At 41.9% G+C, this 22,411-nt stretch overlaps 2 protein-coding genes across 2 annotated transcripts; both read left to right on the top strand.

The window, feature by feature from the left end:
* Positions 1 to 1,768: 1,768 nt before the first annotated feature.
* On the top strand, positions 1,769 to 12,505 carry LOC139446074 (low-density lipoprotein receptor-like). Its single transcript, XM_071227343.1, has 7 exons — positions 1,769 to 1,958; positions 7,547 to 7,660; positions 9,233 to 9,349; positions 10,332 to 10,451; positions 10,915 to 11,025; positions 11,635 to 11,748; positions 12,329 to 12,505. The coding sequence occupies exons 1-7, from the start codon at positions 1,898 to 1,900 to the stop codon at positions 12,484 to 12,486; spliced, it is 795 nt and encodes a 264-aa protein (XP_071083444.1). The 5' UTR covers positions 1,769 to 1,897; the 3' UTR covers positions 12,487 to 12,505.
* Positions 12,506 to 14,096: 1,591 nt separating this feature from the next.
* Positions 14,097 to 21,584, top strand: LOC139446073 (low-density lipoprotein receptor-like). The gene is made up of 7 exons (XM_071227342.1): positions 14,097 to 14,190; positions 15,210 to 15,323; positions 16,336 to 16,452; positions 17,391 to 17,510; positions 18,484 to 18,594; positions 20,728 to 20,841; positions 21,409 to 21,584. Exons 1-7 carry the CDS (start codon positions 14,130 to 14,132, stop codon positions 21,564 to 21,566), a joined length of 795 nt encoding a protein of 264 aa, XP_071083443.1. The 5' UTR covers positions 14,097 to 14,129; the 3' UTR covers positions 21,567 to 21,584.
* The last annotated feature ends 827 nt before the right edge of the window (positions 21,585 to 22,411 follow it).

The following is a 22,411-nucleotide window of genomic DNA, read 5'->3' as shown; positions in this document are numbered from 1 at the left end:
GGGAAAGCGACAGTGGCCCGCAGATTTCTGTAAACACGTGGGCATTTTTATGATAATTCTATCTATTTTAGCTATAGTACTTTAAACGTTCACATTTAGTGCATTATATATTCTATTGTTAACGTTTATGTTTACATTAGAGCCTTGTATAAGAAACATATGTACTGCTCCTGTCGTTTATACCGGTTGTAAGTGTCAAGTTTTCATTTTGACATGACATGTGCAACAAAGATACCTAATAGTGTAAACTTTTCGGCATAATAAATTCGTTATGGCGTCTTCACGCCTCGCCCAATATTTTCCTGCTAACCTAATATGACATCGTATACGGCAACTAAAGACACCATAACTAATAATATCCGTTTATTTTGCAGTGTATTGAATCTCCATTCTATATAAAGTGATAAATATTTGATAATTCTCCGTGATATAACATTAATATTGCTGACATTCACTCGTATAAATATTAAAGATAAAATATATTTAGTACATGAAAAGGAACAATATGCACAAACACAAATAGCTGGGGATAGTGAGACTATAAAAGGTCAGAATACGTCAGAATAATCAGTCTCTATTATCTTCCGAGACAGATTCCATTTGGCGTAAAAGGCAAGTCAGTGATGGAAATTGTATGAATGGATCACTGAAAATCAGAGATGACGCCAGATTTTCGCGAAAGGCATAAGCTTGTCCTGCTCTACCGTTAGTACTCGCCACCCAATGTCACCGTCAAATGAATGACCGTGTAATGTGGTACGTTCGGTTTGAGTTTTATGTGGGAGAGAGAGTGAGGGGTATAACGCCGCTTTGAACAGTATTCCAGTTACATTACTCTTTGGTGTAACCACAATCACGGGAATGGTGCCGTCATTTAGTAGTAGCCATGCTAAGAGATGAGGTCACCAAGACCGTCAAGGATCAGTCGCCTGGTGGACTGAGAGTTGGTTACAAAAGGAACATATTTTTACATTATTGTAAATACAGCGACAAATTTAAAACCCTTTCCATATCCAATAGAAATCTCTGCAGGAAGCAGTGTCGATTGTACGATTCCGACTATATCATGATACCCGTGAAAATTCGGGGTGGAATAGGCCTTCAGCAACCCATACTTGCCGTAAAAGGCGACTATGCTTGTCGAAAGGGGTGACTAACGGGATCGGGTGGTCAGGCTCGCTGACTTGGTTGATGCATGTCATCGTATCCCAGTTGCGTGAATCGATGCTCATCATGTCAATCACTAGATTGTCTGGTCCAGACTCGATTATTTACAGACCGCCATCGTATAGCTGGAATATTGCTGCGGCGTTAACAGCAAAGAAAGAGAAAGACAATATCATGAGCATGTGTTTATCAAATAGTGATGATACCAGGTGTTCGGGAAAATTGATTACAATGAACTCTGCAGTTCGTAAACGGTCATTGTGTATTTGTGGCTTACATTTCTTTCTGAATCTTTGTGACATCTTGTCACGTGACTGAGATGCGCTGGTAACTGTTCGTAACTTGTACATCCAAATATACGTTCGAAACAAACTTTCTGAAGGAAAAGGAAGTTATCAAGGCCAAATGTCGACATGTGGATTTATTCAAGCCAAATGATAAGCCAAGTACCATGCTAAGGGCACCTGTTTTCCCTCACAGCTATCACGCACACACAGTTAAGGTGGACCTACTACCTAAAAGAAGTTCAGAAAGCAATCCCAGTTTTTGATAGCTAATTTTAGAAGATTATCAACTCGACGAAGAGGTTCACCACAGTGACACTGAAAACTTCTTTGGTCGGCGATCCTTGTTGTTGAGGCTCATTCCAAGACTCGAACCCTGGGCCACTATAAAAAATAAACAAGACAATCTTTCGTCTCATTTTCGTACCTCCTGAAGATCAAGAGTCATGTACAAGGTTGCCGTCCTCTTAATTTGCTTGGGCCTTGCCAGGGCCTTCGTTTTTGACAGTGAGTATTTACAATTCTGAGGAAAAACATCGCCATAATGCACCTGTATGAAGAATATCTTCTTTGGAATTGTCAATGTCAATGCTAACTGCATCGATTATGTTTCAGAAATAAATATTTAAAGATGTTTTATTCATTTAAAGCAATTATGCTATTCAAAATAAAACCGTTTTGCTCCCCGAACGAACTCCATGTCTGACATTTCTACAAAATAGAACGATCCATAGGACGTAAGATCACATCGGTACGACTCCATTAAGGATTTCAGTCACGTCAGCTCGCTGTTCTTTCAATGAGCATCAATCAATACAGTGATCTTAGTGTTAATATGAAATGTCAATACCAGAGAAAAATCAGTCTCGATTAACTACCGAAATAGATTTTTGGGGCGTAAAATTCAAATTAGAGGTGAAAATTACATGAACTGATCACTGAAAATCAGAGATGACTGTAAGTAATCAAGTCCGTACAATGCATTGATAAGTTATCTTATCACAGCTGGTCAATCTATGTTAGTGTGTTATTAAAGGGAGACTATGGCCTATTGTCTGGTGTCCATTTCCAGCATGATCCAGAACTTTGTAATTGGTGTCTGACGTGAAAGTGAGACATTGCTTCTCTGTATTAGGGTAATCGTCAAGGGTGACTGATCTTTATTTACAACCCCTGAGATAGTAGATCGACAAGGCATTGTTCGAACGACTTGAATCAAACTTGCTGGGACTGCCAATTTGCTCGAACGTAGGCCCCTTTAAATGTATCTATGATTGCTGTTTGATGCATTTGTTAGTGTTAAGACTACAAGAATAATGCTATATAATGCATAGCATATCCGCCTATCCGACCAGCACGATGTTAAGTTGAAAAATTCGTGGTCTCACATAAAAATCGTTCAGAATCAAAATTGTTTCCAATAAATCTCTTTCAATACTTTAATACCCCTGGTCCAGCAATACAGCAGTTTTGTTATCCGTGCCCTACAAAAGTCCAAAGGTCCCCCAATCTGCGGTTGCGGCTACGACAACTTGTAACGAGTGCATCGGCGCATTGTACTGAAACAGTAGCTGAACGGAGATTTTCTCAACTAACGCCTGACCTCATTGTAGATTGTCAATCATGATTATCACCTGACTGTCCCAGAAAACCGAAAACTGATTTACCAAGCGCTTGTACTTCTTTGGGGGCGGTCGGGTAGCCTAGTGGTTAAAGCGTTAGCTCGTCACGCCGAAGATCCGGGCTCGATTCCCGACATGGGTACAATGTGTGAAGCCCATTTCTGGTGTTCCCCGCCGTGATATTGCTGGAATATTGCTAAAAGCGGCGTAAAACCATACTCACTCACTTGTACTTCTTTGGTAGGTAGACCGATTGTTTCTACTTGTTACAAGACCAGTGAAGATCCGTGGTAGAATAGGTCTCCAGCAACCCGTTCTTGCCGTTAAAGGCGACTATACTTGTGTTAAGCGGCGACTACCGGATCGGGTGGTCAGGCTCGCTGACTTTGTTGATGAATGTCATCGTATCTCAATTGCATGGATCGATGCTCATGATTGTCTGGTCAAAAATCGATTATTCACATACCCCGTCATGTAATATTGGTGAGAGCGGCGTTTAACAACAAACAGACTTGTCACTATGATGTTTTGACTCTGGGTCAAAGTCAAAGGTCAAGGTCAAAGTGAATGACCCCTTTTCATCAAACTTTAATCAGGATAACCTAGAAACGGACAATGGCTATGCTCAGTCGGGCCAACGTGTGATCCGGCCTCAATGTCCTTGGTACCTTGCATGTGGAAGACAGACAGACAGTTTATTTTAGTCTCACCTCATTACACTGATTTATACATATTTTTAAAATACAAAAATTTATATCTCAAATACATATCATATGTAAGAGTATACAAGTATAAAATGTAACGAGCCACCCTATACAGGGTTACGAGATACTTTTCATAAAAAAAAGCATATTAAAATATAAATAAAAGGTACTACAAAGCATATTAAAGTAAAACCATGAATTAAGAATAAAGGCAATCATATCTTTTAGATAAAATGTTAAAGCAGGTTTTGGCACTTAAATATATCACATCTTGGGAAGACAGGATAAAACTGGCTTTTCTCGGATCATCGAAATTCTTAAAATCGTCTTCAACATCGCAACATTTTCTTAACAGTTCTTCTCTTTCGGTTTCATAGTTAGGACATCTTAGTAATACGTGCTCTTCGTCTTCTATACCAACAGCACAAAATGGACATATTCTTTCATCTAGGGGCGTGTTTGCGTAGCGTCCAGTCTCTACTTTGAGGGGCGCTACCCCACTCCTGAACTTGGCTAAAGCCGACCTGTATCTCCTCGGCATAGGGGTTCGAACATAATACTCCTTTTCGTAACCTTCCTTGAAACTGTTGTATGTTCTTAGCTTATTTCCGCCGATTCCCCTCTTTCCTTCCTGTTGTGAAACCTCGTTCCTCCAATTCTCTTTAAATTGCTGCATAGTCTTATCTTGGATGGTATTCATAATGTAATGACTTCCATATACTTTGTCCAGTGGTATAATGTGAGTTAGGCTTGATTCCTGTAACTTCTTGTGTAGTCGGAAGGTCCAGTTGGAATTTCGTCTTATTGCCCATTGATGACTCCACTTAAATATCCTGTAGTTGAGACGCTGATGGTCCATTCTCCTATGGTGCATGTATAGTCGGGTGACTGACCCCCACTGTCGCACTGTGGTCGGGACCCAGCCCATGTCTTCGGATACAGCGTTGTTTGGCGCAACTTTTCTCAACCCTAGGAAGTATATCATGGCTCGGTTCTGGACAGCTTCTATGCATGACATGTACTATGTACCCCAAATGCTAGCTCCGTATTCAATCATCGACCACACCATCGAGTCATAGAGTTTCGTAAAAGTCCCAAACTCCATGCCACCTAAAAGCTTGAATTTCGCTATTAAAAGCACTAGCGCTCTGCTAGCCGAACTTGCTGATGCCTTAGCCATTCTCTTGTAATCTAAGTGCTCTGTGAGTAGTATTCCCAGATATGTATATTTCTCCGTTATTTCCATATATTCATCTCCACACTTGAAAACCTCGGTTGTTCTTTTCACTATTTGGAATAGTTCACAGACATATCGTTCTTCAAACACCAACTGTTAAGGCAATTCAACAACATGTTCAGCTCACTTTCAGATTCGGCCAGTAGTACTATGTCATCAGCATAGGCTAAAATACCTACTTTACATTCTCCAGGAGATACACCATTGTCCGTATTATTAATTAAAGTCATGAGATCATTTATGTACAAATTAAACAATATGTGGAATGTGTTAGTTGGCTCGACTGCACTGGCCGGGAACTGACCACAGTAGTCAGTCAGCCCAAATCATGCCATTGGCAGCCCCCACATGGGTTTCAGGCGTGCTATCGTCAGGGGTACCAGTCATAAGGTCATCCTTTGTGCTACTTTTGCCTCACTTAAATTCAGCGGCCCATTGCTTAATTTCTTAACGAAATCAATCCTCCCCTGTATATAATTTTGTGGAAAATATCCAAACATAAAAAAATGTGTGTTATTAGTCAAAACGAACATATTGTTTGATGGTGCTAAGTTAATTAATAGTTTCTTTGATATAACTGCGGAAGAGATAATGATCCCCCTCCTCTCCTACAAAAATTAAATGGACGCCGCCCTATGTCTTCCAAGACATGATATGATTTCATTTGAATAAGAGGAGTATTCGCCACAAATACTTTTATATAATGATGTGTGACCTTTTACGTTTCATCTAATCCCATCTTGACAAATGAGTGCAGTCAAACGACTTTCTCTTGGATCACAACGCTGAACCCCAAAGGAGGGACGGGCTGCCTTGGGAGTGGTATACTAGTATACGTCTCTGGTACATTTGTACCAAACGTAGACTTGACCTACAAGTTCTTATCTCGGAAACCACGTGGATATTTATTTGCATTTGTTACCTACCGCCACCTTATACCACCACTGTATACACAGACCCGTGAAGATCCGGGGTGGAATAGGTCTTTAGCAACCCACGTTTGCTGTAAAAAACGACTATGTTTGTCGTAAGAGGCGACTAAACGGGATCGGGTGGTCAGGCTCGCTGACTTGGTTGATGCATGTCATCGATCCCAATTGCTCGGATCGATGATAATGTTGTCAATCACTGGATTGTCTGGTCCAGACGCGATTATTGACAGACCGCCGTCATATAGCTGGAATATTGCTGAGTGCGGCGTAAAACAACAAACCAACAAATCAACCAAACCAACCACTGTACACTTGACTTTCCTTGAACACATGCCAGAAAGCGCGTTTTTGGTGCTCGTGTTAAAAAAGTCTTATTGATTGCTGAAGACCAATTCTATCCCGGACTTCACGGGTGCAGTTCGTTATGGATCATCCCGGGAGACACCATCAAGTAGACGAAAACCTATAAAAAAAAATATGTACCGCATATAAAATTCTTAACAACGTATGTCCATCTAATTTAAATGACCTTTCACCACCAATAGCTGACATTAGTTGCACCCTGGTCCCATAGATTCACAGAAATTGAAATGTGTGCATAAAATCTTGAACTACTCACCTTTTGATGAGGTCAAGCCCCCAACAGCATGACAAATTACACGTAACACAGGGATTATTGATGTTGTGTGGTGAATACAGTTTTGAAATATTGAGTGAGTTGGGTTTATCGCCGGTTTTAACAATATTCCAGTTATATCGTGGCGTGTCAGCTTAATGTGGGAGGAAAACCCGAAGTGATGCAGGTCTCAGACGTTAACCACTTCGGTGAAACCCACGAGCACGGGTTTGGTGCTGACAAACCTAGAAACGTAATCGGGGCGAACCGTGATTCGAACCCACAATCATAGATTTCTGGCGTGCCCAAGGGACGCAACTCTGCACAGCAAATCGCGGAGCCTTAGACGGCTGGGCCACCCGTGCCCCCTTTTGAGGTATTGAATTGTTCAAAAATCGATGTTGTGTGGACAAGTAAGGCTCAAACTCAAATTTGAAACATTTTGACATGCACCTCCTGACATAACTATTAGGTAGCATTTTGCTATAATAGGTGCATGTTTTTTTCTGGCTAAATCGAGCACTGTATAGTGTCCGCCGTCTGTATATCAACTTATGGAAAGGGCGTCGTGCGTTGGCCTCATATCACCTAATCTGTTTGACCTTTTTGTGTCAATTTAGAACAAGAGATAATAGTCTTCATACACCTGTTGAAACTTCACATCATAAACATTAATTTCTATGAGGCCACGAACTTTCAATGTACCATTGCACGTTTAGAGAGCAAATAACAACAGTTTGTGAGGCATAAAATGGACTTTATAGAAAACAATATTTTTTTTAGAATCAACAGACGTTTCACTGATCCGTGACTGAATGGTTCCAGATGTATGGGACTTTGGCGAACCAAAACGGATCTGGGGAAAAAATGCTATTTTTATGAAGTAAGACTGAAGAAATGTTGCTTAATAATGAAAATGAAAATAGATAACATACTCCCTCATATTATAACTCACTCACCCACCTTACCATCTGTTTGTTCAAGATGCTGGCTGTTCTGATCGCGAGTTCAAGTGCCGTGATGGCGAATGCGTGGACAAAGACTACACATGCGACACCGAGGACGACTGCACTGACGGCTCCGATGAGATAAACTGTGGTATGTATGAGTATCTGTGCTCCCACCGGATCAGCGTTGTCCCCCCACCGTCCGTCAGTCCGTTCACATCCGACTCGAACAGTTGAATGCTTGAGCCTGACGCATATAGGAGTCAAGCACTATAATGTTTTTTTTTCATGGAGTTAATTTATTTTTTCGGAAAACCAAATAAATTCTAACAAACTTGAACACATTAGATCTAAAACAGGATTTGTTACAGCATAATGGGATTATTGTATTGTTTTTTGTTTAACGCCGCACTCGGCAATATTCCAACTATATGACGGCGGTCTGAAAATAATCGAGTCTGTATCAGACAATATAGTGATTGATATCATGAGCATGGATCGACGCAATTGGGAAACAATGACATAAAACTACCAAGTCAGCGTTAGTCTCAGCTTACGACAAGCGCTGTCGCCTTTTACGACAAGCATGGGTTGCTGAAGACATATTCTACCCCGGATCTTAAGCGGCGACGAACGGGATCGGGTGGTCAGGCTCGCTGACTTGGTTGATACATGTCATCGTATCCCAGTTGCGTGGATTGATGCTCATGTCAATCACTAGATTGTCTGGTCCAGACTCGATTATTTTCAGATCGCTGTCATTAGCTGGAATATTGCTGCGTGCGACGTTAAACAAAAAAAAAAAAATCATTAGATTGAGTGTTTATTGCCGAACAGAAAAGTGTTCTTTAGTTGGGACAAATGGTGAAGCATCATCTCCTCTGAAAGCAAGAGATACATAGAATTAAAGTTGGTGTTCAGATGTAATCAAGCCATTCACATTAATGATTAAACTTTTTCTGATAAGTTGAGGAGATGATATTGATTGGGAACATAAACCTTAACTTTTCAGGAACTGCTTTACCAAATGAAGTGGTGCTTTACATAAATGATTGTTAAATTAATGATTTCCTGTTAATTTTAACGAGCGGCGAGGTTGCCTTGTGGTTTAAGCGTTTGCGCGTCAAGCCGAAGGCCCGACTTCGATTCCTCTCTTGGGTACAATGTGTGAAATCTATTTCCGACGTGATATTTATTAAATATGTTACAAACGGCGTTAAACCACACTCACTCTTTCAAAAGGCGACTATGCTTGTCGGAAGAGGCGACTAACAGGATCGGGTGGTCAGGCTCGCTGACTTGTTTGATGCATGTCATCGTATCCAAATTGCGTGGGTCGACGATCATGATGTCAATCACTGGATTAGTCCAGATTCGATTATTTACAGACTACCTTAATATGGCTGGATTATTGCATTTTGCGGTGTTAAAAACAATCAAGAAAGCCTTCATGAAAAATAGTATTGTCAGCAGGTAGAGTTGGGAATATTTTAAATTTGTTTCAATGTCCCAGTGACTAACAGACCGTTTACTATATTTTCTGTTTATAGTTTCTCTTATTCACACATGAATTATAAATCATTTCGATTTGAATCGTCACAGTTTAGTGTGTATTTGATGTTTTCTTCCCAGGTCTGTGACCTTCTGTTCATCGCTCAAGGATATGCTGAAGAATAGTTCCCTTTGAATGTTAAACTTACTTCACCCTCGGTAACTTTTGTAGCCACCGACTGTTCTGGCGCTCATCAGTTCAAGTGCAAGTCAGGGAAGTGTATCACACACGAGTATTTCTGCGACGGCGATGCCGACTGCGACGACGGCTCCGACGAGCTCGACTGCGGTAAGAAAATTTGACACGGGTACATTTTCAACTTGGATGAATCGACACACGGGGTGATGATACTGCAGGTTTTGTAAATAATAAAATAAATGCGACAAAACCTTTTCCATATTCATAAGAACATGCAAAAAGCAAAGTCGAATGTACGATTCCGACTAAATCATGAGCATGTGTTTGTGTCGTTATATTTGTAATTCATTCACAGTTCGGAAAAGAAGTCCCTGAATGTGCACCCTGTCCTTTAAGGCTATTGTTCTCAAAGAGCCACCCGGTTAGAAACGATTTGGTCGATCGCTTATAACATTTACGAAATTTGCAAATTGTCCAAGATTGGCCCAAATTATTATATTTGGTCTGCCGTCCATATACACCAAATACAAAACCTTTTCTATCTCGGCAATCCTTTCAACATACTGAACCAAATTCAGTCGTTCACCTTAAGCACGTGGCAGTTGTTGTCTGGCAGCATCAGACGAATGACACGATAAGATTTGTCGACAGGCCCTGTCACACTCACAGACAATGATCATCTAACTTGCCAACCATCTGGGTTGTTCGCAAGGAAACCCTAATAACGTTACCTTTCCAAACCAACAAGGCGGGAAAATTGAATATTTGGCGTTTCTTTAGCAACGAGACGGATTGCAAGCATCTTGAGGATTTGTTGGTCTGGCGGAAGATTGTATGGTGTTTGTTGTCCGATGTTGCCAGACATAAACTGTTCCGTGTGTCATGGGTTTAGTTCTGTGCAGTTGTGCTTCTGATGTACAGGGGGCGGTCGGGTAGTCTAGTGGTTAAAGCGTTCGCTCGTCACGCCGAAGACCCGGGTTCGATTCCCGACATGGGTTAAATGTGTGAAGCCCATATCTGGTGTCCCCCGCCGTAATGTTGCTGGAATATTGCTAAAAGCGGCGTTAAACCATACTCACTCACTCACTCTGATGTACAGAAATAGTTTGGTGATAAATACATTATTTGACAGGTAAAAAGAAGTGCGACCAGTACGAGTTCCACTGTGTGTCTGACGGCATCTGCGTCGAGGACACGTATTACTGCGATGGAACCAAGGACTGCACCGACGGCTCAGATGAGGCCAACTGCAGTAAGTATGCAGTTCACATTGATCGACCACCCATCACCAGGGCTTGGTACCTGCATATCTCACAGCGCAGATTACCATGAGATTTCACATTGGTCTTAAAGCTATAACAGCTCTACATGTATATTCCGACATAGTTAAAACATTGGTGGCAGCAGTTTGATGGGGGCTGATATGTACCTTGCCTTCCAAAACCTCTGTCAGTTTAAGTTTCGAACAAGATTGCTTTCGATGACGTGTTCGGTAAACAGTTTAAAGTAAATTCCTTTAATGATTTGTAGAAATATGAAATTGTAGAAGGGGCCTGTTAAACCTATAGCCCACATTGATAGACGTTTGCAACGAATGAAACTGCTCCTGAGGATACTGAAACATAATTTATAAAGGGACACTTACCCAAACCACCCACGCACGTACGCACGCACGGACCTTACCTGCTGTATACACACAATCTCTTGATTTGCAGCCTCGTGCCTTGAGGACCAATTCCGGTGTACTTCCGGTTTGTGTATCGACTCGCAATGGAAGTGTGACGGCGACGACGACTGCAGCGATAGCTCCGATGAACATCACTGCGGTATGTCTTTCTCTGATCTGTTGTATACGTGACCTACACACAGGTGAAAAAGTATGAATAAGTTTGGGTCAAGTAGTTCTAATTTTTGTTATTGTTAACTCAAAATCTATTTTCCTCAGGTCAGATTGAATTAATACAATCTTACAGTTGACATTTACCTTAATTTCAAAGAGACAGTGTCTCACAGGGTCTAATTACGGCAGGTAAACCAAGACTGAAAATATGAAACGGGCTTTAGAACATAGTCTACCTTTAAATAGAAAGGGAGGATGTGGTTTTTAGGACACGCGGATAACATGACTGTCGGATTGTCGGCGCTGGCCATGCAATTTGGTTTGTATGGTTTGTTTGATTGTTTAATGTCGCACTCACAAATAGTTTTGCTATACGACGACTGTTTGTAAATAATCGAAGCTGGACCAGACAATCCACTGATTGATATCATGAGCATCGATCCACGCAATTGGGATACTTTGATGACATGCTTCAAGAAAGTCAGCGAGCCTGACCATCCGATCCTGTTAGTCGCTGCATCATATGAATGGCAGACTACGGCAACCCAATTAAATTGTCAGTCCGCTGAGGTTGAACGTCTTCAATTGGTTCCAGGTTCCTGCAAGACCACCGACTTCACGTGCACCAACGGCAGATGCATTCAGAAGAGCTGGGTGTGTGACGGCGACAATGACTGTGACGACTTCTCCGACGAGAAGGGCAGTTGTGGTAAGTGAACATTTATGGATGATGTTTGGTTTAAGTTTTATTTGAAGAGGTGCACTGGGAGTTTTAACTCAGTTGCCACTTTCGATATGATCGTAGTTGAGTGGCTGTCCATCTGGCTGAAAAAGATTTTAGTCGTCACATATCCAGGAAGTCAAAACGACGTGAAATTAGTTGGGTCTGAGGCACTCAAGGATTGGTCTTTAGAAAGGCAGTATGGTTCCTGAGATTTAGGGGTCGAGCAGTCAGTCACTTGGATAAGAGGCCCTCTGTGGATTGGTGTAAATGTTGCCAACATAAATAAAATGATTTTTGGACAAGTTTTTCTAGTTTTGTGTGCCTTATTTGGCCATGTCCCTTTCAGAATTCATGTCCATAAATAAAGTGCATGTGATTCAGTGCCATTTTTGTGGCTAATGGATCAATTACTTTTAAAAACAAATTAGGCAAAACAAACGATTGTTTCTTGATAGGCTAAAAAAGAATGGGTGGCGCTGAACGATGTCACTATATCCTATTGTCAGCTACACTTGTCGTACAAATGGTATCTAATGAGGGTCATATTCTCTATTTATCTTTACAGGAACCATTGCTCCAAACGAGTGTCGCGACATGCTGATTGGCCGTGACTGTGCCCTGATGAACGAGACTCACAAACCCATTTGTCTGGACGAGGAAGACGGTATCCACTACTGCAAGAAGTACTGTAACCTGTGTGGACCTGGACAGCCTGTTGGTTAAATAAAGACATAAACACGAAGCTTGTCCCTCTATTTATACTTAACAGCGAGCGTGCAGTCTAATAGTGGATAAAAGTGCGGTGTGTCCCAGATGAAAACCACGGACACCAGTATGGTGCTGACAACGCAAGAATGATCATGGCGAATTTGGGATTTGAACTCTATATTATTTGTTTCTGAGAAGACTAATGGAAGCAACTCTGCACAACCGCTTTCAGGGTTTCAGGTTTCTTGTGTGTTGCCCGTGCGAGTCTAATTATATGTCTTAGTGCTTCTGTGGTACATGAAAAAGTAAAATGAAGACTTAAGAAATATACCAAAACAGAAGCCATGGTATATATTGTCCTTAAAAAAATATCCATATCTTTAATAGGAGATAATAAGAGTCACTAAAATAAGAAAATAAAGTTTTAGAATGAAATATTAAAATGGTACGATGAAGTGGAAAATAGTAATTATATTTGCTGATAATTAAGAACGAGAAACATACAGAAAAGAATATTAAATATACCAAATTTTTTTTTCACCATACAGACATGTTCTCACAATAGTGTGCCGAGTCAAACATCATTTTTTGAAGGCTTCAAACTTAAAAAAGCGTTCATACCAAAATAGTTTGAATCATTCAGCACGCAGGCGAGCCGATTATATATACGAGTAGCCCTTTGATCGGTTTACTGGCGATGTCCACGGGCTAAGAGTTTTGTTCTGACGTTGATCTTTTAAGAATATAAAGCTAAAGGAAAGTCATCCGTACACGAATATTGTAGCAGGATACTAGAAGTTGGACCAGTGGTGTTGGGCCGAAGATTGCTGACATCCTGCAATCCTTGACTACATCCTGTATAGTGTTTTACACAACTCAGTTGTCCAGATTCCAGCCCGCGAGATCTCCCATGAGTCAAGCTGTTTGAAGTCGACAGGGAAGAACCTGCTAGAGACTTTGCAACCTGTCTGCACTCAGCACTCTCATAGTCTCTAACAAACTGACCTCCATTCTGCAGATGAGGAAAGAATCTCCAAGAGGTCCACATCCTATCCTGTACATAGCACACTTCTCTGTCCGAAGCCCAGCTCGAGTGTATAGATACTTTTCGAGATGCCACCCTGATATACTCGACGATGAGTTCTAAAGTTGCCATTTTGTCCTTTAGTGTGTCTTTGGTCACGTAATCATCGAAAGGAGTGACAGTAGGTCCGTAGCGGGATATGTCTGAGTGCCCCAGCGCCCCCGGTTTTTTTGTACAATACATTGATTAGTGTTTGTGTAATTGTGGATTCCATTTTCTCTGAATCGTTGTGAATATATTTTATGTGACTCAGACACGCTGTTAATTGTTTAGAACTTTGCATTCTACATACATATCTTCTGAAGAAAACGAAAGGTATCAAAGACAAATAACGACAGGTGAATTTTTTCCTAGATAAGCCAAGACGCGCCCTGCCAAGGGCACCTGTTTACCATAATCGCTATCACGTGTACATGCTATTTGGGTGAACCTACTAACTATAAGAAATTCAGAAAGCAATCCCATATTACCAAAGCTATTTTAGTCGACCATCGCAAGGGTGTCGTATTCATTGCCGGGACTCGACGGACATAACTTTCGTTTCATTTTCGTTTATCTAGAAGGATCAAGAGTCATGTACAAGGTTGCCGCCCTCTTAGTATGCTTGGGCCTTGCCAGGACCTTTGTTTTTGACAGTGAGTATTGATAGTTCTGTGGGAAAAAAACATAATTATATTGCTTATGCATGAAGAATGTAAAGCAATGTTTCCAATGTCTGTCTGTTTTCGGGGATGTTGATGACTGCTGTATAATGTTCAGAGAAAGCGGTAGTGGATAACTTGTGTAAATACAAATAAAATATCTTTATCTTATTCAGAATATCCATCATGTCTTGCCCACAATATATTTTGTAAACCTGGGGTCCAATTATTTTTCACAGCGTTACCACACCTCCCCAGATCAACTATGCAATCAAAACATGTTGCTGTTATTTGTTCTTAAATTGTTTATGTTTTATCTAATTTCTACATTTCAAATTGTTGGTTGAGTTTGCGTATACTCCAATATAATAATAATCTCCCCCTTTCAAAGTGCTGTGAATGCTTCTGTTCTTCAAATGGGGGTCAAACCAAACACATGCTAAGAATTTAGTTTTAGGGATCGGCATTTGTAGTTGAGGCCCATCGTCGCCAGGCTTCGAAGAGACATTTTTATGTGCTTTTAATTTATATAGTCATACAATATTGAGAGAGAGGTTGGGCGTGTGAGGGTTAATCTTGGTAGTAAACAGTTTGTTTGTTTGTTCTTGAACGCCGCACTCAGCAGTGCCAGTGATGGCGGTCTGTAAATAATCGAGTCTGGTCCAGACAAACTCAACATCCCAGGATTGACTACTACGCATTTAGTATACGATAACATGCATCAGCGAGCCTGACCACCCGATCCCGTTAGTCGCCTCTTACGACAAGCAAAGTCACCAGTTACGCAAAGCCTGGGTTGCTAATGACCTATCCCAGATCTTCAGGTTATCGTAATCAGTACTATCAAAGATGGCAGTAAGTAATCGAGTCTAAGTCATGGATCGATAAGTTATCATAAATCTACGTAGATCTATGCTAAAGTTTCTGTTTGATGAAGACACCCCCGGTAAAGACCCCGAATAAAGACTCACCAACTCACCAACTCACCAACCTATTCACCTGTTTGTTTCCAGATACTGGCTGTTCTGATCGCGAGTTCAAGTGCCGTGATGGCGAATGCGTGGACAAAGACTACACGTGCGACACCGAGGACGACTGCACTGACGGCTCCGATGAGATAAACTGTGGTATGTATGAGTATCCTTGCTCCTACCGGATCAGCGTTGTCCTCCCACCGTCCGTCAGTCCGTACACATCCGACTTATGTGAGTTTGTCCTCTCACCAGCCACCTGAGATTATGGCATAGCGGGGTGTCCTCTCATCGTCCGGACGTCCGTTAATATCTTACTTCTACTCAGAAACAGCTGAGGCGATGTGCCTGATACATAGAATGGCGTTTAACATACATATGTTTAATTTTAATGTAGAAAATATGAAAGAATTTTTCAGGTTTAGGAATCTAAAACATTGAAATGATTCGTAACAGTATAATGAAGTTAAGATTGATCATGTCAATTACAGAATTTTTTTGAATCAAACATTCAAAATCTGATAACCTTTAAGAATCGTCCTCATCGAAACCATGATGCCTTGTGCAAGATTATGTGATTTGGATTTGTTCTGCATGAAAATAAGAGTTTTTGTTAATTATTGAATCAAAATTATTCAGTTATGACATGCTATTAAGTATTAATCGTATTATTTTCTCAGCAACCAAAAGGCTTAGGTACCTGATATTGGTAGGCTGGAACTGTTTTACCGAATGCAGTGGACTGTTTCTTGCCATAACGGTGCTCTTTTATACTGTTTTATGCTGTATACTGTTTTCTCAAAAATGGGGAAAACGGATGTTCCTAGTCATTGCAATACGCTGTGCTGATTTGCAAACTCTGGGCACGCCAGAAACCTATGATCGTGAAATCGAATCCCGATTCGCCTTGATTATGTTTCTAGGTTTGTTAGCACCATGCCCATGCTTCTGTTAAACGTCTGAGACCTCCATCACTTCAGGCTTTGGGCGGTGGGGTAGCCAAGTGGTGAAAGCGTTCTCTCCTCACGACGAAAATCTGGGTTCGATTCCCCACATGGGTACAATGTGTAAAGCCCATTTCTGGTGTCCCCCGCCGTGATATTGCTGCAATATTGAAAAAAGCGGCGTAAAACCAAATAGTTCCCAATATATGTTCATCGTTTTGTAGCCACTGACTGTTCCGGCGCTCATCAGTTCAAGTGCAACTCGGGGAAATGTATCACACACGAGTATTTCTGTGACGGCGATGACGACTGTGACGACGGCTCCGACGAGGCCGACTGCGGTAAGAACAAATGACATGGGTGCCTTTGGGACATCCAGAAATAGAAACAAGAGGGTGATGTGATTTTCAACCATAAAACCGATGACGTCATAACGCCTGTCTTGTCAATCGAGGGATTAGAGCGTTACTCATGCTGCTGGTTTGCTTTGTGTAACTATATACATTAAACCCGTACAGATCCGGGGTAGAAAAGGTCTTCAGCAACCTATTCTTGACGTTACAGGCGCCTATGCTTGTCGTAAGAGACAACTAATGGTGGTCAAGGCTCGCTGACTTGGTTAATACACGTCATGGTATCCCAGTTGCCTAGATCGATGCGCATGATGTGAATCACTGGACTGTCTGGTCCAGACTCGATTATTTGCACACCGCCGTCATAAAGCTGGAATATTGCGGCGTTAAACAACAAACAATCAAACAAATAGTAAACATGTATGCTGGCTGCGATAGTGAACAACATTTACTCATCCCTTGACCCATCGCCTGGATCTGCCAAGTTTTAACCTGAATGGCACTGGACAGTGTCTACGTGGCAAGACAAGTGAAAAGACTTATTCATATTCATTTTACTGTAGCATATTTTCCGATAGCATTTTAATATACACGGCAAAAAACGTCATTCTTGGAAATCGTACGATTTCGATTTAATCATAAGCATGTACTTATAAATCACTCTAAAATAGTGATGATACCAGGTGTTTGCGAAAAGGAGAGCGCATTCTGCCTCTGTGATGGCACAGCAAAAACACATTATTGTTGGTTTCGTCAATCGCAGATTAGATCGTTGCTTGGCGCAAACATTACTTAAATCAGAAATTGTGTATGTTTTTCTCATCCTTCAGTTTCACCCCAAACAAATCTAGTCTAATTGTTCAGAATGTATGAAAAAGGAGTCACATTGAAAAGAAATAAAAAGAAATACGTGTTTGGTGTGACAGGGGCACAGAAATGCGACCAGTATGAGTTCCACTGTGTGGCTGACGGCATCTGCGTCGAGGATACGTATTACTGCGATGGAGACAAGGACTGCACTGACGGCTCAGATGAGGCCAACTGCAGTAAGTATCTTATATATATATATTATACACGTCGATGGACTTAACCAGAGCTCAGAGTATTTGTGTAAAGAAGAAAGAAAATCACAGATGATGACACATCACAAAGAGATGCTTTTAGACATTCGTAACCACTCGCCCCTTTCCGTAAGCTGCAAAAAGACACGTCCCCCCTCTCGATGAATGTATTGTCGAAAATACGACAAACCAAACCGTATGACTTCAAGTACTTCGGTCACAGAATCTATCAGCAATAATTTTTGATTTTACATATTCCTGCCTTTAGAATTATACCCAAGATACAGTTAAATGTATTCAGTCACACTGTATAATACTGTAAGTTCCGATGTATTTTCAGTAGCATCTGGAACATATATGATATATGGGGAAAATATACGTGAATCATTGCGCAACGAGTTGACGACACTTTTAGCTATGCCCGTTTGTGCTTAGACGGAACCCAGTCGCAAAAAAGGCCACGGGAGGGGCACGAGTCGCTATTCGACTTGTCCCGGAATAACACGAGTTGGTCACGAATGGCTTTTACATTCGCCTTACAGGTGTGACAGCTCTCTTTAACCCGCGTATGTATACTGTCAATATTTGTTTGCTTTTCGGCGTGAGCATTTCCATGGGGGCTGCTATGCAGCTTGCCTTCCAAAACCTCAAGCACTTTAAGTTTTCGAACAAGAATCCTTATCAACAGTATACTTTCGGTGAGATATGGTATATGTATTCGAAAAGAAAGTAAAATAGACTGATGTATGTTCCTTCATCAATTTTTAAAGTTGAGGTTTGTATCAAAATGTATATGTACAGAAACCTACAAAATCTATAGCGCTCAATAACATACATTTCCAGTTGTGGATCTAGTATCATATAGAACTGCAGAACTGATGAAGTGGCACGGTAACCACGGTTAACCCCCAACACCCACACCTTATTTCCTGTATTCACACCACCTCTTGATTTGCAGCCTCATGCATGGACGACCAATTCCGGTGTACTTCCGGTTTGTGTATTGACTCGCAATGGAAGTGTGACGGTGACGACGACTGCAGCGACAGTTCAGATGAACACCACTGTGGTATGTGCTTCTCTTGTCACACTACAGGGTTATCATAGACGGGACCTATCTTCACGTAACCTCTTCGCAAGATTACCCAGCGTGGATTCCGAGTTAGAATAGGTTCCCCCTCAGATGAAATATTGTTGTGTGCGGCGTTAAAGATCAAACAAGTCTAGCAAGTTGGATTCCAGTGATTCAAAATTTCTTCTGGTTAACTTACAATCTATTTTCGTAAGGTCTAATTTCATGGTGCATATTAGTCTTACAATTAACATTTACAAAGAGACACGCCGCGATATAACTGGAATACTGTTAAAAGCGGCGTTAAACCCAACTCACTCACTACAAAGAGACAATGTCTTAAGAACTTCAATTATTAGACCAGCGCTAGACTAAAACTGAAACGCAACAGACCAAGAAAAGCCCCCGTTAAAAGTAAGGCCTAGTATATGGGGATGTTGAGCATGCTGTTATAAAGACGTTAAAGAACACCCAAATACTTCTAATGACTGGAATTAATCTGTCATGGCCGGTGAGTATTGCAAAACACAACTTTTCAATTGTGGGTGTTCTTAAATTTCCTTTGAGTACTACTATACTAGCCACATTAAGAAATTGTGCACGGAGGAAATATAGATATAAGGGCACACCGTCCATATATGAAATATAGGTTTGAACAATTATTGGAGACATTCAAACGCTCATGCACGTGCCATGCGATATGACGTCATTGATGGGGGCCTATGGACGTGCAATGTGTTACTGCACGTGCATCCTGTGCAGCTGTACACAGCATGTGCAACTCAAAATTCGCTGTCACTTTGGAAAGCATAATCTGTGGTCATTCAAAAATTCAAAACTTCACAGGCGCAGACACAAGCATATCACAAGCAAATCATGCCAAGATTGACTGCTGCACAGCGTCATGAAGCCATTGGAATGATCCGAGCGGGAATGAGGCAACAACAGGTGGCAACACATTTCCAATGCCATCGTAAGACGATATCGGCATTGGTAAGGCGTTATCAGAACACAAATGACGTTGCCGACCACCCACGTTCAGGACGTCCCCGAGTAACGACGCCAAGACAGGACAGAAGGATTCGAGTTACACATCTCCGACACAGGTTCCAAACGGCAGTAACGACGTCCCAGACAATTCCTGGACTGCGCCGTATCCATCCCAACACTGTCAGGAATCGTTTACGTCAGTACGAGATTCGACCACGACGCCCTGCCATACGTCCCATCCTGACACACCGTCATCGAGTCAACCGTCTAAGATGGTGTCGAAATAATGTTCGCCAACCTCGAATATGGTGGAGAAATGTTGTCTTTACAGATGAATCGAGGTTCAACATTTCCCACAGTGACGGGCGCCAACGTGTCTACCGGCGTTTGGGAGAACGTTATGCACGCAACTGTATTGTGGAGAGGAATCGTTTTGGAGGTGGCTCTGTGATGATTTGGGGTGGGATAACAGCACGGCACCGAACCCCTTTGGTGGTTGTTCAGGGCAATCTCACCGGTGTTTGCTACAGAGATCAGATTCTGAGGCCTGTGGTCATTCCTTTCATGCAACGTCATGGCCCGGGATTGACATTTCAACAGGACAACGCTCGTCCTCACACGGCTAGGGTCGCAATAGATTTCCTTCACCATAACAATGTCATGTTACTGCCATGGCATAGAGCATGTGTGGGATGAAATGGAGCGCCGTCTGCGTCGTCTTCCACATCCTCCAGATAACATCCGTGACTTGGCACAGAATTTGAGGAGGATATGCAGGCCATTCCCCAGGCCTTCCATGCCCATTTGGTGGACATCATGCGTCGCCGATGTGATTCACGCACAGGGTGGTCATACCCGTTATTGACTTTGTGACTTTGTCGTATGACCCCCTACTCCATTTTGATCTTCTGACGTCATCGTAACAGATGTTGTTCAGTTCCCGTTGACATTTTCTTATGGTCCGATCATTCAGCTGCTACAGCATCTGCATCATTTTTTTCTTGCTGTGTTGTATTTCAATCCAGAATATATTTTCTCCGTGCACAGTTTCTTTATGTGGCTAGTACATTATGAAAAAAGGATGGTGAACCTAACCGAGTTGTCAGTCCGCTGACATTGAACGTCTTCAATGTGTTCCAGGTTCCTGCAAGACCACCGACTTCACGTGCGCCAACGGCAGATGCATTCAGAAGAGCTGGGTGTGTGACGGCGACAATGACTGTGACGACTTCTCCGACGAGAAGGGCAGTTGTGGTAAGTGTACTTCTATACATTCAACGTTTTGCTGATATACAAAATATGATTTTGACTTAAAACATTTCATGTATTTAATATGAACAAGTTGTCAATACGACCGTTTGGAGTTTGAGCTCAGTCGATGTCAGACCAGCGGTCAGATGATCGTGTGGCTGTCCGTTTGGCTGAAAAGATGTTGGATGTCACATTAATTTAAAATATGTCAAAATGTTTTTTGATTGTGTAGGCCAACTAATTCGATCATTGTGACTAATTCCAGAGTTTAACCTGAAAAGATGGATTTAAGGTTTGGTCTTTCGAAGTACAGTATTGTTGCTCACACACACACACACACACACATACACACACACACACACACACACACACACGCGCGCGCACGCACGCACGCACGCACGCACGCACGCACGCACGCACGCACGCACACGCACACATACACATCTTCTTTATATTTACATGAAAAGGAACCATATACACCCACGCCAACACACCCACCCACCTCATTCTTGTTGGAAGTATAGAGACTCGTATAAGAGGTCTCACATATATGTCCTTATATCGTTACAGGAACCATTGCTCCAAACGAGTGTCGCGACATGCTGATTGGCCGTGACTGTGCCCTGATGAACGAGACTCACAAACCCATTTGTCTGGACAAGGAGGACGGTATCCACTACTGCAAGAAGTTCTGTAACCTGTGTGGACCTGGACAGACTGTTGGTTAAATAAAGACCTCAACACAACTCTAGTGCTTGTATATACTCAACATTGAGCGTGAAAACTTAGTAAGTCCGGTATATCCCAGATGAAAGCCACGGACACGAGTATGGTGCTGACAACGGCAGAATGATCATGGCAAATTTGGGATTCGAACTCTATATCGTTTGATTTTTTGAAGACTTAGTTAAGCAACTCTGCGGAACTACTTTCAGGACTCTAGATGACTAGCCCACCTTTATTATGTGTTGTCTGTGCGACTACTTTTAAGTATTTGTTCTTCTTTGGTATTGTTTGGATGCTTAAAACTCAAGCAAAACGTTCATTGGAAGCATAGACAAAACTAACATGAATTTTAATTATCCAGCATGCAGGGCTAGCCGCTAAAACGTACGAGTAGCCCTTTCATCGGTTCCCAAGCCATGTTAGCAGACTATGTGCTTTGTTCTGACGTGATCTTTTAACAGTTTAAAGCCAAAGGAATGTCATCCTTACACGAATATTGTAGCAGAATATCTCGTAAGAGTCAACTCACGGGATCGGGTGGTCAGGCTTCCTGAATTGGTTGATGCATGTCATCGTATCCCATTTGGGTGGATTGATGCTCACTGGATTGTCTGGTCCAAACTCGATTATTGACAGACCGTCGTCATATAGCTGAGTCCGGCGTAAAACAATAAGTAAGTAAGCAAGCAAGCAGAATATCTTAAGTTTCACCAGTGGTGGTGTGCCAAAGGCCCCCTTGTCTTCAGTGTGTGCTTCCTGTGTAGTGTTTAGCACGGCACGTCTTGATCCCATTCGTATCACGTAGGTCGCGGAATATTCCGAGTGGGCCCTGAGATATAATGTTGAC

Source organism: Haliotis cracherodii, unplaced genomic scaffold (genome assembly GCF_022045235.1).
Source record: "Haliotis cracherodii isolate W230 unplaced genomic scaffold, xgHalCrac1.p SCAF_6, whole genome shotgun sequence".
Taxonomy (NCBI): domain Eukaryota; kingdom Metazoa; phylum Mollusca; class Gastropoda; order Lepetellida; family Haliotidae; genus Haliotis; species Haliotis cracherodii.
This window is presented reverse-complemented; position numbering and strand designations above follow the sequence as displayed.